The sequence below is a fragment of the Canis lupus genome, chromosome 1, assembly GCF_048164855.1.
Source record: "Canis lupus baileyi chromosome 1, mCanLup2.hap1, whole genome shotgun sequence".
Classification (NCBI taxonomy): Eukaryota; Metazoa; Chordata; class Mammalia; order Carnivora; family Canidae; genus Canis; species Canis lupus.
Genome location: NC_132838.1, coordinates 113,823,475 through 113,839,621, shown reverse-complemented (window position 1 = coordinate 113,839,621; position 16,147 = coordinate 113,823,475). Strand labels below are relative to the sequence as shown.

The window sequence follows — 16,147 nt, the reverse complement described above, 5'->3', positions numbered from 1 at the left end:
CAGACAAGGGAGGGGAGACATGGCTAGCCCAGGCCCGGGCAGCTCTGGTCCAGGCAGGCACAGACTCTGTGTCTACACCTTGGCTAACACAGATCTGACCCACACATCTCTGGCTAGTACTAAATGTGGGAAGGAGCTACTAAAATTGACCCTTGGGCTCCTCGAGACTGTACAAGTTTGCAAAATGTGTGTGCGGAAAAGGCTCTTAATCCCTCCTTGTTCCCTTCACTCTTTTTTGGATCATGGGCCTGAGAGTCTGTGGACTGGTGATAAGTCCTCTCCCTAAATCCCAACCCAAATAGCCATTGATAGAATGTTTACTAAACCATGATATGTAAATACAATGCAAATATTAAATGACCATTAAAAAATATGAAAACAAAACAAAACAAAAAATATGAAAACATGGGGCACCTGGGTGACCCAGTTGCTTAAGGGTCTGCCTTTGGCTCAGGTCATGATCTCAGGGTCCTGAGATGGAGCCCTGAGTCGGGCTCCCTGCTCAGCCAGAAGCCAGCTTCTCCCTCTCCCTCTGCCCCTCCCCACTGCTCCTGCAGAGGCACGCTAGTTCTCCCTCTCAAATAAATAAATAAAATCTTAAATAATAAAAAATGTGAAAGCAGATCCACATGTATTGTGGTGAAAGAGAGCTCAATAAAAAGTTCTAGAAAGGGGTGCCTGAATGGCTCAGTCAGTTAAGTGTCTGCCTTCAGCTCAGGTCATGACCTCAGGGTCCTGGGATCAAGCCCTGATACCAGGCTCCTTGCTTAGCAGAGTCTGCTTCTCCCTCTCCATCTTCCCTCTTCCACCTGTCCTCCCCAGTCCCTGCTCTGCTCTCTCTCTCTCTACCCCCACCAAAAAAAAAAAAAATTCCAAAAATAAACTTATAGAACAATACCTACAAGATGATGCTATTTGTGATTTTTAAAAAACACCTGTATGGGTCTATATACAAATACATGCATACAAGTTCACAGATGCTGGTCTGGAAAGGTTAACAATGGTGTGGGATATGGGATTGAGGGGACAGTCAGTTGGTACTAAATATTCTTCTGCACCATATGAATGTTCTTCCAAGAAGACACATAGAATATTCTCAAAGGAACACTGCAAGGAAGGAAGACCATTTCTGTACTACCAGATAAAAACCCCAGCTATGGACTGAATCTCTGGCTCATAATGATGGTTCCCACATTTTGGGGACCTGCCCTCAGCCAGGCACAGCCACCACTTTACAAGCAGGCAATCATGGAGTCCAAGCCCCTGCCCTTGGGGAAAGGGTGCCAGCTGAGGCATTTAGGAACCCTGCTCCACTAACTGTAGGATGACAGGGTGGAGGTCGGTATGTGTCCTCCTCCTCTATGGCCACCAACACTGTCCACTTGGCCAAGGCCCCCTGGATTTCGCTAGAGCCTGATTCAGGGCCAGTGCCTGTAGGGCGTGACCAACCCCATACAATGCAACAAAAGGGAAATGTAGTCTCTATGCCAACATGGCCGATACCTTTCGCTGCTTGCTGCTGCTCCAGGATCTTGCGGGTCCGGGGGGTGGTACCTTTAGGCATGTTGATGATGTACTTCCCCTCCATCTCAGCAGTGACCCGGCGCCGCTTGGTGGGAACAGCCAGGCTCTCCTCCTCCCGGCGGGCCAGGGCTGCTATGGAGGAGCAGGTAGTGAGCATCTTCTGGGATGGAATATTCTCCTGGGTTGGGGGCTGGACACCCTGCAAAGGGCACAGATGTGCCCTTTATCTCCATACGTTCAAATGACTGGAATCCCTTATCTTCCCAACCACTGCTGACTCTGAACCACAGAGACATTCAGAGGTTGGGCACAACAGGGCTGTTGATGGAGCTCAGAATCCCCATGGGGTGCCGGGCATCCCTAGGCTCTCTGTGGCTCTGTCCCTACCCCAAGCAGGCTGACCTCCCAGCCCAGCTGGAATCCCCTCAGAAGGAGAAACTGCTGGGTGATGGAAAAGCTTAAGAGCTCCAGCCAGTAGTGGTTTCACGGGTATAATCATTTTTTAAAGTAATCAAACTGGGGGCGCCTGGGTGGCTCAGTCAGTTAGGCAGGCATCTATCTGCCTTTGGCTCCAGTCATGATCCTGGAGTCCCATGATTGAGCCCCTGCATCAGGCTCCCTGCTCAGTGAGGAGTCTGCTTCTCCCTCTGACCCTCTCCCCTCTCATGCTCTCTCTCACTCTCTCAAATAAATAAAATCATTTTTAAAAGTTTTAAAAAATAAATTAATCAAGCTGTATACTTACAATTTGTGCATTGTACATAAGTAAATTATACCTCAATTAGATTTGCTTTTTTTTTAAGATTTTATTTGACAAAGAGAGAGAGAAAGAGACAGAGAGAGCACAAGCAGGCAGAGTGGCAGGCAAAGGGAAAGGGAGAAGCAGGCTCCCCGCTGAGTAGAGAGCCAGACATGAGGCTCAATCCCAAGACTCTGGGATCATGACTTGAACCAGAGGCAGACGCTTAACTGACTGAGCCACCCAGGTGCCCTACCTCAATTAGATTAAAAAAAAAGAGGAAGAATCCCTTCAACACATTTGAGCTGGTCACTCCCAGGCCCATCGTCTTTTCAATTCTTTAGAAATTAATTTTAATTTTCTTGCTCATGACACACAAATCAAAAAGTCCAGTGATGGAGATGAGGCACTTCTAAACACACACGGAAAAAGGAGTACATGTGGTAGAGCTGGACAAGGAGGGAGTGATGGGGCTGGGCATCAGAATAACCAAGTCCGCTCCCTGGCCTCAGTTTCCACTTGTGTCAAGATCTTTGCTGTGGGGGTGGGTCCAACAAAGTCACGACAGTGGAGCAGACAGAAGGAGAGCTTAGAAGCTCGAAGGCTGAAGTCCTATTCCCAGCTTTCAAGCTGAGATCTGGAAGAGGAACAGAGGTCAAGCGTGGAAAAGTATGTAGAGGAAGAGTGTGCTGGGGGAAGGGAACATGAGGGCAAAGGCCCACAACAGGAAGGAGCCTGGAAGGGACCCGACAGAGGGAGCCAGCAGAAGAGACACAGGAGATGGATTCACAACATGCAAAGCCTATAAGGCCTTGTGGGAAGAGGACTTCATCACTGGGACAATGGGAAGCCCTGGAGAGTTCTAGCCCAAAGTGAGAGGATCCTCCTGGTTGCTGAGAGGAAGTGGTAGCTTCTTGACCTCTGACTCCTGCATCAAGCACAAGGCCTGGCACCAGTGCAGGCCTTGGTGAACATCTGTGAAAAGAGACTGAGCCACCTGTAGTCCACAGCACCGTACTGTACACTTGAGACTTTATGAAAAGGGTAATGTGGGGACGCCTGGGTGGCTCAGCGGTTGAGCATCTGTCTTTGGCTCAGGGCGTGATCCTGGGGTCCCAGGATCGGTCCCACATAGGGCTTCCTGCATGGAGCCTGCTTCTCCCCCTGCCTATGTCTCTGCCTCTCTCTCTGTGTCTCTCATGAATAAATATAATCTTAAAAAAAAAAAAAGAAAAAGAAAGAAAAGAAAAGAAAAGAAAAGAAAAGAAAGAAAAGAAAAGAAAAGAAAAGAAAAGAAAAGAAAAGAAAAGAAAAGAAAAGAGTAATGTCACATCAGGTGTTCCTCCCACATGGGGCACCTGGGTGGCTCAGTTGGTTGGGTGTCTGCCTTCAGCTCAAGTCATGATCCCAGGATCCTGGAATTGAACCCCATATTGCTGAGCAGGGAGCCTGCTTCTCCCTCTACCTCTGTCCCTCCCCCTGCTTGTGTACTCTATCAAACGGGTGAATAAAATCTTAAAAAAAAAAAAAAAGTGTTCCTTCCACAATGAAAAAATAAACAAAAAACCTAAAAAGACTGAACCAACCACTGAGAGCCTCACTGCATCTGCACTCTGCTCATTCTACAGACTGGGAAAGCAAGGCCTACGGAGGTGCAGGGGCTTGGCCAAGTCCAGATGCTCTGGACAACCTGTGGTCTTCAAAGTACCATGCAACGGGAGCCTGACCTCCAAATACCATCTGCTGACCCACACCCACTCCAGCCCCTCCCACCATCTGCCCAAGTCCCCTCACCAGCAGCCTTGGCACTCTTCGCTGCCATCTTGTTGGACACAGTGACCGAGATCTTGGAGGTGCTGGTGTCTGGTCGCCTGGGGGGAGTGCCAGGTGGGGAATCACGGTTTAGGCTGTTGGCGATCATTCGAGAGGCAGCTGTGGGGAGAAAAGGGGGGAGTCCAGTTGTGCCAGGGGCCCTGGGATGGAGGCCAGGACAAAGAAGGCAAGCTTTGGGACTGAATGGGGAAAGGACAGCTGGAGTCACTCTGTGACTGTACTGACATGATGGGGATGCTTGGGGGTGGGCCAGTCTAACAAGGAGCTAGCCCACCTCTTGCTGCTTGGGGGCCTTTCCTGAGGTCCTAGACCAAGGACTGGTTCCTATCACACCTCACCCAGCAAGCATGCACCTCTTCATAGCACATGCTGTTCCCTCTACCTGGCATACAGTTCCCCGAGTACGAACCGCCTTGCTCTAGCTCTTTACTAGGTCTCCTCTCAGATGGCACCTCCTCAGAGAAAGCTTCCCATATCATTCCACCAAGCTCTACCAAACTGACCCTATGCTTGGCTTGCTTTTGCCTCATAACCCTAATTACTGCTTGACATCAAATTACACGGATTTGTCTATTGGTGAACTCTCCCACGAAGAGACGATGCCTGTTTATTTCTGTATCCCCAGTTCCTGCAACAGTTTCTGGTGCTTCACAGGTCCTCAAAAACATCTACTGGAAAAAATGAATACTATCACAGAAAATCCCAACATCCCTACCAGAATGGGATCTACTGCAATTTTATACATGAGGAAATAGGGACTCTGGGAGGGGGGTCCCTCAGACAGGCCCTCAGATACAGTGAGTCTATTCTCAGTTGGGCTACGGGAAGACAAACAGTGACATCCGTCTGGGGATGAGGGATGGGAGTGGGGGTAGTCTCTGGCAGCCCCTGTGTTCTGCAGAGTAGAAGGAGAGATCCCAGGATACCAGGTGGGAGCTACAGCACACAGACTAGAGGGCCAACCCCAGAGTGGGAAGGACACGGGTCTTGTCTCTAGTGCAGTAGAGCTGGTTTAGGGCCCAAGTTTCAAAAGCTTGTTGGAAAGAGTTTCATGCTGCCCCTGCTTATTCCCCAGTCCTAGAGATCCCCACCCCTACCACCAATGGCTTTCAAATTTTGGCATTCCATCCTACCTACTCCCAAAAGTCTTCCCTTTTTCTGCTATGTGCTCTTTCTCAAAACCTAAGTCCCCCATAATAACCCTCAATGCAGTGTTATAATTATATATTGCTTGGTTGGTTTTTTAAATTATAACTATAATATACAGAAAAACACATCAAACCCGCACAGACCACTTAACAAAAAGTGAATTCCCTTATACCCACTACCCTGGTTAAGAACTGGAACCTTCCTGGCACTCAGAAGTCCAGGGATTGACTCTTCCCTCACTCCACCAAGAAAAACAGGTCAGTTTTCAGCCCTGTTTACTCCCCTGGTAATGACCGTTATATACCCTTCTACAATTTTCCCAAGACTTTTCTATAGACAGCTCTGAAGCCAGATGGGGTGGCCTTCTGGCAAGCTGTCCTGGGATGATTGAGATGCTCTGCTATAAAAAGTAAGCGGTTGGGATCCCTGGGTGGCGCAGCGGTTTGGCGCCTGCCTTTGGCCCAGGGCGCGATCCTGGAGATCCGGGATCGAATCCCACATCGGGCTCCTGGTGCATGGAGCCTGCTTCTCCCTCTGCCTGTGTCTCTGCCTCTCTCTCTCTCTCTCTCTCTGTGACTATCATAAATAAATAAAAAAATTAAAAAAAAAAATTAAAAAAAAAAAAAGGTAAGCGGTTGAGAGGCCCTGCCTCTTGCAGAGTATCCTGAAGGAAATGTCTTACTTGAAAGGGATAAGGGATGTGATGTTTAATTACGACAGGCAAGCGCTATTTGGATGGAAGAAAAACAACTTTGTCTTTGCCCCAATGAATCTAAGCTGCAGTCAGATGTCAGACACACACACATATAGACATGCATGCTCAAAAGTGTATATTATAAAGTGAATACAGGTGAATGTACCAAGAATGCTGTTCTAGAACATTCTTCCCCACTGCCTTTCCCTCTTTGCTTGTTTCCCCTATTCCTCCTAATTGCCTATTTTCTCCACTAGTATTTTTTAGTTTACTTTTTTTTAATTTGTTTTAAATGGGACAGCCCAGGTAGCTCAGTGGTTTAGCGCCACCTTCAGCCCAGAGCATGATCCTGGAGATCCAGGATCGAATCCCACGTCAGGCTCCCTGCGTGGAGCCTGCTTCTCCCTCTGCCTGTGTCTGTGCTTCTCTCTGTCTCTCTCTCTCTCTCTCAATGTCTATCATAAATAAATAAAATCTTAAAAAAAATACATACTACCTGACTTCACTTATGTACACTTGACAGACTAGCAAAAAGACTAACAAAAATAGATCATCCCTGCTGTTACAGATCAGAGTAATGGGTGCCCTGGAGAAGGGGTAATGACACTGGTCAGGCTTCTGTTCCTGTATTTGGATGCTGCTGACCACATGGCTACTGCACCTGTGGAAAGTGATTCGGCTGTACCTTCATGATCAGAATGCTTTCCCGTGCATAAGTTCAAGCAGACTGTTGCAGAAAAGAACTCCAATTTATTCAGCCTCCCTTTGTCCATGTCTTGGGTGGGCACTGCCCACACCCACACTGGGCCTAGCCATGTGACTGGCTTTGGCCAATGGGGTAAGAGCAAGTATTATACAAGCTTTGCACACTGGGGCCTGCCCTCTAGTGCTGCTCTGGGGAACCCTGCAATCAGCATTGTATGGACAAGCCCAGGCTCACCTGCTGGAAAACGGGCAACATGTGGCCCAGTTACAGATGACAGCAAGCCAACCATCAGATGTGAGACTATGCTAGATCACCCAACCTCAACTAAGCTGCTAGGTAACCACTGTGATCAAATGAGCTGGCCTGGAGCAGAACTGACCAGCCATGTCATAAAATCATAAGAAATAAGTCTGTGCTTTAAACCAGTTTTGGGGCTTGTTAAGCAGCAAAGGTTAATATGCACATTAATTTTTTTAAGTTTATTTTTCTTAAAAAAGGTATCACACTGCTGAAAAAAACTAAATGTATAAATACAGTCTATTCACATCATTCACGGATTCCCTATTTACAAATTCACCTATTCACTAAAATTGATTTGTAGGGGATCCCTGGATGGCTCAGCGGTTTCGTGCCTGCCTTTGGCCCGGGGTGCGATCCTGGAGTCCCGGGGTCGAGTCCCATGTCGGCTCCCTGCATGGAGCCTGCTTCTCCCTCTGCCTATGTCTCTGCCTCTCTCTCTCTCTATGTATATCAGAAATAAATAAAAAATAAACCTTTAAAAATTTTTTAAATAAATAAATAAAATTGATTTGTAACTCCAAACCAATACCTGTGGTGCTTTTGTGGTCATTCACAGCCATACACTGAACAGTGAAAAACCTATCACCCAACGCATTCCCTCACTGAAGTCAAACAAGGTGACGCTCTGCTTTCTTGTTTCACTTCACACACGGTAAGCAAGTAGCCTTCTGGCAGTCTATTTCATGTCATTTCATTTCAGTCTAGTTTACATTTTTGTGCTTTTTGCTAGTGATTTTGCTGTTTAAAATGGCCCCCAAGCATAGTGACAAAGTGCTTTCTGGTATTCTCAAATGATGTGCCTGATGAAGAAAATATATGTGTTAGATTCGCTTCGTCCAGGCATGAGTGATAGTGCTTGCTGGTCGTGAGCTCAGTGTTAACCCGTCCACAATATATAGCAAATAAAATGTCTAAGCAGAAACATATAAGGACTGCATTGATCAGTTGACAAAAACGTTGTAATCAGAGGCCCGCAGGAACCTAACCTTGTATTTCCTCCCGAAGCAATGACTCAGTATTTGCTAATTCAGTGTTTGAAGTGACTTTACAGAACAGAACTGCCACCAATGAAAATCGACTGCACATACAGCCACCCACTACCCAGGCTATTTTTCCCTGAGAGAACCTCAGATGGCTTGGTTTCACCTCTGCAGACTCCAGAAGTGTCCCCTTCACAGCTAAACCATGTGAATAAAGGGAAGGAATCCGGGGTAGGTGGGACTCACCACTAGAGGCACCTCGGCGAATCTCGCCTGGGAGGGGGCTGGGGCTGCAGGGCACTGACTCAGTGGCAGCTTTGCACATGTCCTATTAAAAAGAAAAAAAAAAAAAAAAAACCCAAACAGGTGTCTGGATTACCACAGGGACAAGGGCACGAAGCAGAGGAATAGAAATCTGAGTAACACTGAGGGGATCAGAGCCTGAGCTACTAGAGAAGAGATTTCAGAACATTTAACTCCTAACTATGAGTAAGCATCAAACACAAACTGGGAGACATTCTACAAAACACCTGACCAGTACGCTTCAAAACTGTCAAGGTCATCAAGCATGTGAGAGGACTATGGAACTGTCACAAATTAACAGAGAGCAAGGAAGTCTAAGGAGACATAAATAAATGCACTGTGGTATCATGGAACAAAGAGACGACATCAGAGGAAACACTGATAAAATCCAAGTGGTCTGTAGTTTAGGTAGTGGTACTGTGCTAATGTTCATTTCTTAGTTTTGACAAATGTATCATGACTACGTATGATGCTAACATTAGGGGAAACTAGGTGAAGGAGATACAGAAACTTTCCGTACTGTTGGTGGAACTTTCCTGTAAACCTAAAATTGTTCCCAAATTTAAAAGTTTAAAGGGAAAAAAAAGCTTTGCTCAGTGACCTTATTTGTGATAACTCAGGGAATGCCCCTGGCTTGGGAGAGCCCTCACTGTGGGGTCCTGGCTGGATGACAGACATGAAGGCTGGTCCCAGGGTGGGGGAAGCAGCCAGCATTTAGTAACATGAAGAGTCTGACAGCACAGCTCTGAGGCAAGCTTCCTTCTCAGTTAAGTGGAGTGGGCAATAAATGAGTTTAAAATGTATAAAGGGGGACGCGTGAGTGGCTCAGCGGTCGAGTGTCTGCCTTCAGCTCAGGGCATGATCCCAGAGTCCGGGATCGAGTTCCACATCAGGCTCTTTGCAGGGAGTTTGCTTCTCCAACTCTTCCTGTGTCTCTGCCTCTCTGTGTCTCTCATAAATAAATAAATAAAATCTTTAAAAAAGTGTATAAAGAATGGAGACAGAGCCTGGTAGGCTATGGTAAGCACCTGGTAAGTGGCAGCTATCAAAATTCAATGAGTTCTTCATCCCAGGTCTGGTGCTCGGTGCTGCATACACTATCTGGTAGGTGACCATAGCTATCCTACACAGCGATGGAATGTGAAAAGCCTGTTTCAGAGAGATTCGGGGAGGTCAAGATCACTAGTCTAAGGTCACCATAAGTGGAGGGGCCAAGAATGAAATGACCATGTTGTTGGCCAAGTGACCAATAGAGTCCCACAGGGTGAGCTCCTGTTCTGGGGACAGAGAAGAGTCCTGCTAATGACAATCATCAGGAGGAAGATGAGAACTAGTAATGACAATAGAGAGCCTTTACTGAGGCCCCACTATTTACACTGTACTGGAGCTTTATTTAACTTAATACAACCACCTCACAAGATAGGTCTACCTATCTGCATTCTGAGCCTATTCTAAGGCTCAGAGAGGTTGGGCAACATGTCCAATGTCACACAGCAAATGGTACAACCAGCCTTGGAACTCAGGTCTGCCCACCTTTGCTTCTAAGCCTCCTGCTGGCTCTGCTACTGCCCTTCCACTGCACCCGAAACCCAGGGACCAAGGGGTTGGGCAGAGCACCCACCTGGCGGTGCACCACCTTGGCATGTTTGAGGATGGCAATGATGTCCCCCACCACAGTCACACCCAGCTCATTCATGATCTCTTTGTTGAGATCCAGCAGCATGCTCTTCTGGATCCTGCAGGGGAGGGTCAGCTGTGAGACCACAAGTGGGCTATGATAGATGGGCCAGCCAGCTCTCTTCTCCCCTCACCTCTCCCAACTCTCCCCTCCTCTCTCCAAGGCCAGCTCTGTCCCCTCGGCCCCCTTACCTATTATCCACGAACATCACGGCGTAATTGACAGCAGGTCCCGGAGGAATGCCGGCTTCCTTAAAGAACTGGATCCACTCGGAAGTGGCTGGGGGGTAGACAAGGCTCATTATTCCCATTATTCTCTCCAGAGAAGAGCAGCCACAAAACCATTAACAGCAATGGCTCCCACAAATTAAATGCTCTTGGCATGCCAGGCCCCGGCTGAGCGCTCTACACTTACAGTGGACCCAAGCCCGCCCACAACCCTGTGAGGAGTGAGGCAGCACTACGACTCCCTCACTCTGCCAATGAGACTGAGGCAGGGGGAGGTTGGGCAACTGGCCTCAGGCCACACTGCTAACACGAAGCAGAGTTCCCAAGCTCATGTGCTTCTGTACAGCCCTTCTTACAGCTCTGCCCTGCCCTGGGCCATGAGCCACTATGATCATCCCCACACTTGGCCAATGCCCAATTTCAGGGAGCCAGGATTCTGGGTTCTCCAGCCTGGTCCTGATCAGCAGGCCCAGCTCCCGAGGGTGACAGGATCCGCAGGTGAACGGAAAGAAGGGACACAGAGCCAGCCTGTGAGCATCAACAAGCCCTCTCCTCACCACAGCAGCAGCAAACCCCATAGGCTTTGGTGCTTGGGTTCAAATTCTGACTCTGCCACTTCCTGGCTAAGGGATTATGGGAAGTTAACTCTTGGTGTCTCAGTCTCCTCATCTGTAAACTTAGGATAATACACTCGGTAAGTATTTACCGAGTATTTGGCACAGGCTAAGTCTCTTGCTAGGCAAAAGGGATAGCAGACACAAGACAATGTCCCTTCCCTCATCGAGCTCACATTCTAGTGATAATGCCCATATCCCTGGATCACTGTGCAGATTCAGTAAGAGATAAAGGACTTTGAGTGACACCTGGTCCTGGCGACAACCTCCACTCCACTCATAGAAGCGGCTGCTATTCTTATTATTATTCTGCCTCCACTACCAAAGCCAAGGCCAAGACCATGGAGACACCCATCCACAAAGCTTTTATTGTTTATAAACGTCTCTGTTGGCCTCTTGGGTGTGACCTTTAAACTGAACCTGGTCTGGCCAATGGGTGTTAGGTAAGATCACTAATTCCAAGAACTTTTTTTTTTCACATTTTAGCATCTCTGAAACTAAGAGCCATGTCACAATCAATGGTATGCTGTGGTTTAACGAGCAAAACTTTTTTCTTTCTCGTTGTATATAACGCTACACCCAACAATCAAAACAAGAAATTTGTTACTGCCGTGCCCATTTTGCTTATAAGACAACTGAGGCTCAGAGTGGGAGAAGAGACTCTGGTCTAGGTGACTTCAGGACTCAGGCGCAGGCCCAGGGGCCATCCTTCTGCCAACAGGCCCATCTCCCCAGGACTGAGGCAGGTGAGGAGCTCATGCCCTCAGGACTTCTTCCACCAGCCCAGAGGACAGGGGGGCCTTTTTCTGCCTTACTCAGGCACTATTGACCTGCCCAGGCATGGGGCTCTGGGTCCTATTACTCAATAGCAAGCAACTTCGTCTATCCAAAAGAACCAGGGATGCCTGGGTGGCTCAGGGGCTGAGCATCTGCCTTTGGCTCAGGGCGTGATCCTGAGGTCCTGGGATTGAGTTCCGCAACAGGCTCCCCACAGGGAGCCTGCTTCTCCCTCTGCCTGTGTCTCTGCCTCTCCCTCTGCATCTCTCATGAATAAAAATTAAAAAAAAAAAAAAACATAATGATTCCATTTATATGAAATGTCCAGAACAGGTAAACATCTATAGAGATCTACAGAGACAAAGTAGATTAGTGGTTACTAGGGGCTGGCAGGGAAAAGAGAATGGCTATTAGTTAATGGGTATGAGGGCTTTAGGGGGATTGACAAAAAGGTTTTGAAATTGGGTCTGCTGATGGTTACAGGACTCTGAACGCAGAATACAAAAGCTATTGAACAGTATACTTTAAACAGGCGAATTGTATAAGATGTGATCTATATCTCAATCAAACTGTTACTAAGGAGGAAAAAGGTGCCACACAGTTTGGGGCCAGCTAGCTGCCAGAAGCAAAGCTGGGGAACTGCAAATGTCCCCAGATCGGGCCCTTGCCATCATTTCATGTCCTACTAAAGAGGAAAATATGTTGCCAAGTAAATGGGTCATAAGCACCCCCATTCCAGAAATAATAAGAGGGGCAACAACGTGTGTCGTACCACAGCAGGAGACGCACTGGTACATTCACAGCAGCTTGTCTGTAACAACCCCAGCCCAGAAACAATGTCTCCACTGACAGAAGCAGATAAACAAACGGTGGTCACTCACGCAGTAAATACTACACAGCAGCTCAAAGGAAAGAACTACAGCTACTCGCAGCAACGGGGAGGATTCCCGGCCGTTATGTGGAGCAAAAGAAGCCACTTGCAAAAGAACACAAGGCATGATTTTGTTCACTTAAGTTCAAAACCAAAGTCCATGGGGATCCCTGGGTGGTGCAGCGGTTTGGCTCCTGCCTTTGGCCCAGGGTGCGATCCTGGAGACCTGGGATCGAGTCCCACATCGGGCTCCCGGTGCATGGAGCCTGCTTCTCCCTCTGCCTGTGTCTCTGCCTCTCTCTCTCTCTGTGACTATCATAAATAAATAAAAATTAAAAAAAATTAAAAAAAAAAACAAACAAAAAAAAACAAAACCAAAGTCCACAGCATAGGAATATTCTCAATGGTGGTACAATTTTAAAAGGCAAGGAGCAATGATCACAAAGATAATGGTTTCCTCCATCTGGAGGAGGGAGGGGGCTGTGATCTGTGAACAGGTGGGCCCTTGGGGAAGCTGGCAATATCAGGATGGTTGGAGGGGAAGGGTTGCTTTTTTTAAAAAAACCTTTGTATTGAACTCTAACGTGCACACGTACAAAAGCACACATAAGTTGATAGCTTTCATAAACCAACACACATGTGCAACTGGCACCCAGATCAAGAAATAAAACATTTCCAACATCCCAGAAACCACCTTCCCCTAACACATTCCCTATGGAGTGACATCTCTCTGTTTCTCAAGGGTGACCACCACCTTCCGACAGCATGGATTGGTTTTGCCTGTTTTTGTGCTTTATATAAATGGAATCATAAAAGATGTATTCTGACGTTTGCTTTTGAATTGCTCTTAGGACCCACAAAGATGTTTTATGTACTTCTCTATATGTACAAATCTCAAAAAACTTACGAGCTACCCACTTATAACCTCTGTGCTTTGGCAATCCCAAAATACAGAGCTTAAAGACAATATAGTGATGAGGCCTATGAGAATACTGACAGCTAATATTTGTCAAGAACTATGCCCAAGGTTTGACATGCAATAACCTCCTTAATCCTTATGACATCCCAGGACGTAGGGACTGTTAGTATCTCCGTTTTACAGGTGAGAAAACTAAGGCTCTGCTGGACTTCATATCATAAGTTCTTTAGGGCTAGACTATGCTGTCAGGAGGCCAAGATCCAGAGTGGACAGGCCCTAGGCAGGCCATGGCCCCGCCTCCACGTTCCTCAGAGTACAGCTGTTCCTGCCAGTGACCAGGCCCTCCTCCCCCACCTCGTTTCCCCTCACCAAGGTCAGACCTGAGAAAGGGTAGTGGGGAGAGGGAGCCCCACAGAGAAGGCCAGAGACTCACCCATAGTCACTGAGACCATTGTCTCCCCTGCCCTGGTGCTGCTCCCGGGAGCCTGGAAGAGAGAACAAGAGGAGACGGCCCATGAGTTGCCACAGGCTGTTGAGTGTACGTCCCTCCCTCGCTGCCTGCCTGTCTGCGGCCAGAGGAGAGTTCCTGGGCTGGGGGCTCACAGCCCAGGAATAGCCTGAACAGCTGGCAGGAAGTCAGCCTGGGACAGAGCTGCCACCACAACTATCACTGCCGCCTGGGACAAGGCGCAGGGACACCAAATGTCCACAGCTCCATTCCCACACACCTCAACAGGTTTCTGGCTGGAAGAGGAAGAGAGTGAGAGAAAAAAAAAGACACCGCTGCTCACTTAATCATAAATACCCATCAGCCATCCATTCACAAACTATTTACTGACAACCTGGGATGTGCGAGGCACTATTCTAGGAGCTAAAGATACTGATGTGAACAAAAATACAGAGTGTGACATCTAGGTGGAGACAGGGGAAAGGGGACAACAGAGAATAAACAAGCAAACAGATAAGGATACAGTGAGTCACAAAGCCTTTGGTTCATGCAGAAAACAGGGAGGGCCTGACAAGGGAGGGAGGGGTTGTGATTCCAAACTGGGTGAAAGGGGAGACCCCTCTAAAGCAACATTCAGAGACCTGAAGGAGGCAGCCCTGTGGTTTATAGATGAAGAGCGTTCCAGGAGAAGGTACGGCAAGTCCACTCCACCTGAGCCATCTGGCATGGGTGCGGGCCGGCTCGGAGCCGGAGTGACTGCAGTTCAGTGAGTGAGGGGACGGGGGACGGGGGGGAGGGACAGGGGAAGGCAGGTAGTAGCTGAGGGCAGAGAGATGGGCTGGCCACCACATTACAAGGGGCCTCAGAGGATAAATGCAAAACCAATGTCTACTTAGGTAAGACAAGCAGGTACCAGAAAGCTGTTAAGGACATATTAGCACTGGGGCGCCTGGGTGGCTCAGTGGTTGAGCGTCTGCCTTGGGCTCAGGGCATGATCCCAGGGTCCTCGCATGGGGAGGATCCCCGTGGGGAGCCTGCTTCTCCCTCTGCCTGTGTCTCTGCCTCTCTCTCTCTGTGTCTCTCATGAATAACCAAATAAAGTCTTTAAAAAAAAAAAGGGACATATTAGCACCAGCAAGCACCTTTTTCTGAATACTAGTGGCAGCCCTAATAGGAAACTAAAGGGGAAAAACTTCCTTGGTTGGTGATTCACTGCGGTCTGCCTCCAGGACCACTCGGCCCACTCAGCCCTCCCATCTTTCCGTGGCCCTGTCCTCTCCTCCAAGCCCTCCACCCTCTTCCTTCACTCTACTCCCTGCTACGCACTCTGGCCCAGATTCTTTTTTTTTTTCTTTTAATTTTTATGTATTTATTCATGAGCTACACACAGAGAGAGGTTGAGACACAGGCAGAGAGAGAAGCAGGTTCCTCACTGGGAGCCTTATGTGGGGACCCAGATCACGCCCTGAGCCAAAGGCAAATGCTCAACTACCGAGCCATCCAGGCGTCCCCCCTTCTTTTAAAATTTTGAGAGTGCACCCACACATACAGTGGGGGGAGGGACAGAGGAACAAGAAGACTCCCTGCTGAGCGAGAAACCCCAACATGGGGCTTGATCCCAGGACTCTGAGATCACGACCTGAGCTGAAGGCAGACAGTTAACTGACTGGGCCTCCCAGACACCCTCCTGGGCCCTGATTCTGGTTCTTCTCACTCACCTTTCCTCCGTCGCCTCCACAGGGCGCAGAAAACCCTTTTTGTTCACCATCACACACAATCTGCCCCTCCCAGACCCCGTTCTGACGGTACAACAGAGATAGTATGAAAGTAAGGGCTCTGGAACCAGACTGCAGGGTTCAAATCTGGCTCTACCACTTAACAGCTGCATGGTCTCGGCAAGTTACTTCACCAGTCGGGCCTGGGGTCCCCATTTGGAAATCGGGATGGTACCCACGTGACTTCCCTCAGAGGAGGCTCTAAGGCCAGATGAGGTTCTATGCATGGAGCACCTGAGGCAGTGCCCATGTACTCTAACAGTCTGGAAGCTAGTCTCACCTTCTAGGCCTCTAGTCTTAATCTTTCCTCCGACACCCATGGGTTTTCCCACAGAAGCTCACCTGTGCCTGGAACGCTTTCTCTTCCTGTCCTCCTGACATACTCTCCTTCACTCTCTTTGGTTGTCACCCACTTTATGAAGCTTTCCCAGTCCCCAGATGTGAGACTGTGCCCTCTGCCTCCAGCTGGGTTTCACCCTAACCTTCTCGGTCTTCTGTTGCATCTCTTATTGATGAACATGACCCTGGACATCACTCTGCCCCATACTTGACTCCCAAGATCTACTTTCCCTTCTGGATTTTGCCACTGGACAAAAACAATGCCACTAGA

The 16,147-nt window shown here is 48.3% G+C and overlaps 1 protein-coding gene across 3 annotated transcripts in view; it reads right to left on the bottom strand.

The window, feature by feature from the left end:
* Positions 1 to 16,147, bottom strand: part of C1H19orf47 (chromosome 1 C19orf47 homolog) — a 23,541-nt gene extending 7,394 nt beyond the window's left edge. Inside the window, exons 1-7 of one of the 3 annotated variants that reach the window (XM_072777700.1) lie at positions 15,880 to 16,147; positions 13,748 to 13,799; positions 10,098 to 10,185; positions 9,850 to 9,964; positions 8,172 to 8,253; positions 4,058 to 4,195; positions 1,504 to 1,656 (exon numbers count right to left, since the gene is read on the bottom strand). In XM_072777700.1, the coding sequence (XP_072633801.1) occupies positions 1,504 to 1,656; positions 4,058 to 4,195; positions 8,172 to 8,253; positions 9,850 to 9,964; positions 10,098 to 10,185; positions 13,748 to 13,799; positions 15,880 to 15,918 (667 nt within the window). In that variant the 5' untranslated portion in view covers positions 15,919 to 16,147. The remainder of the gene's footprint in view (positions 1 to 1,503; positions 1,657 to 4,057; positions 4,196 to 8,171; positions 8,254 to 9,849; positions 9,965 to 10,097; positions 10,186 to 13,747; positions 13,800 to 15,879) is intronic. The other 2 variants (XM_072777699.1, XM_072777702.1) reach the window with 2 other exon arrangements.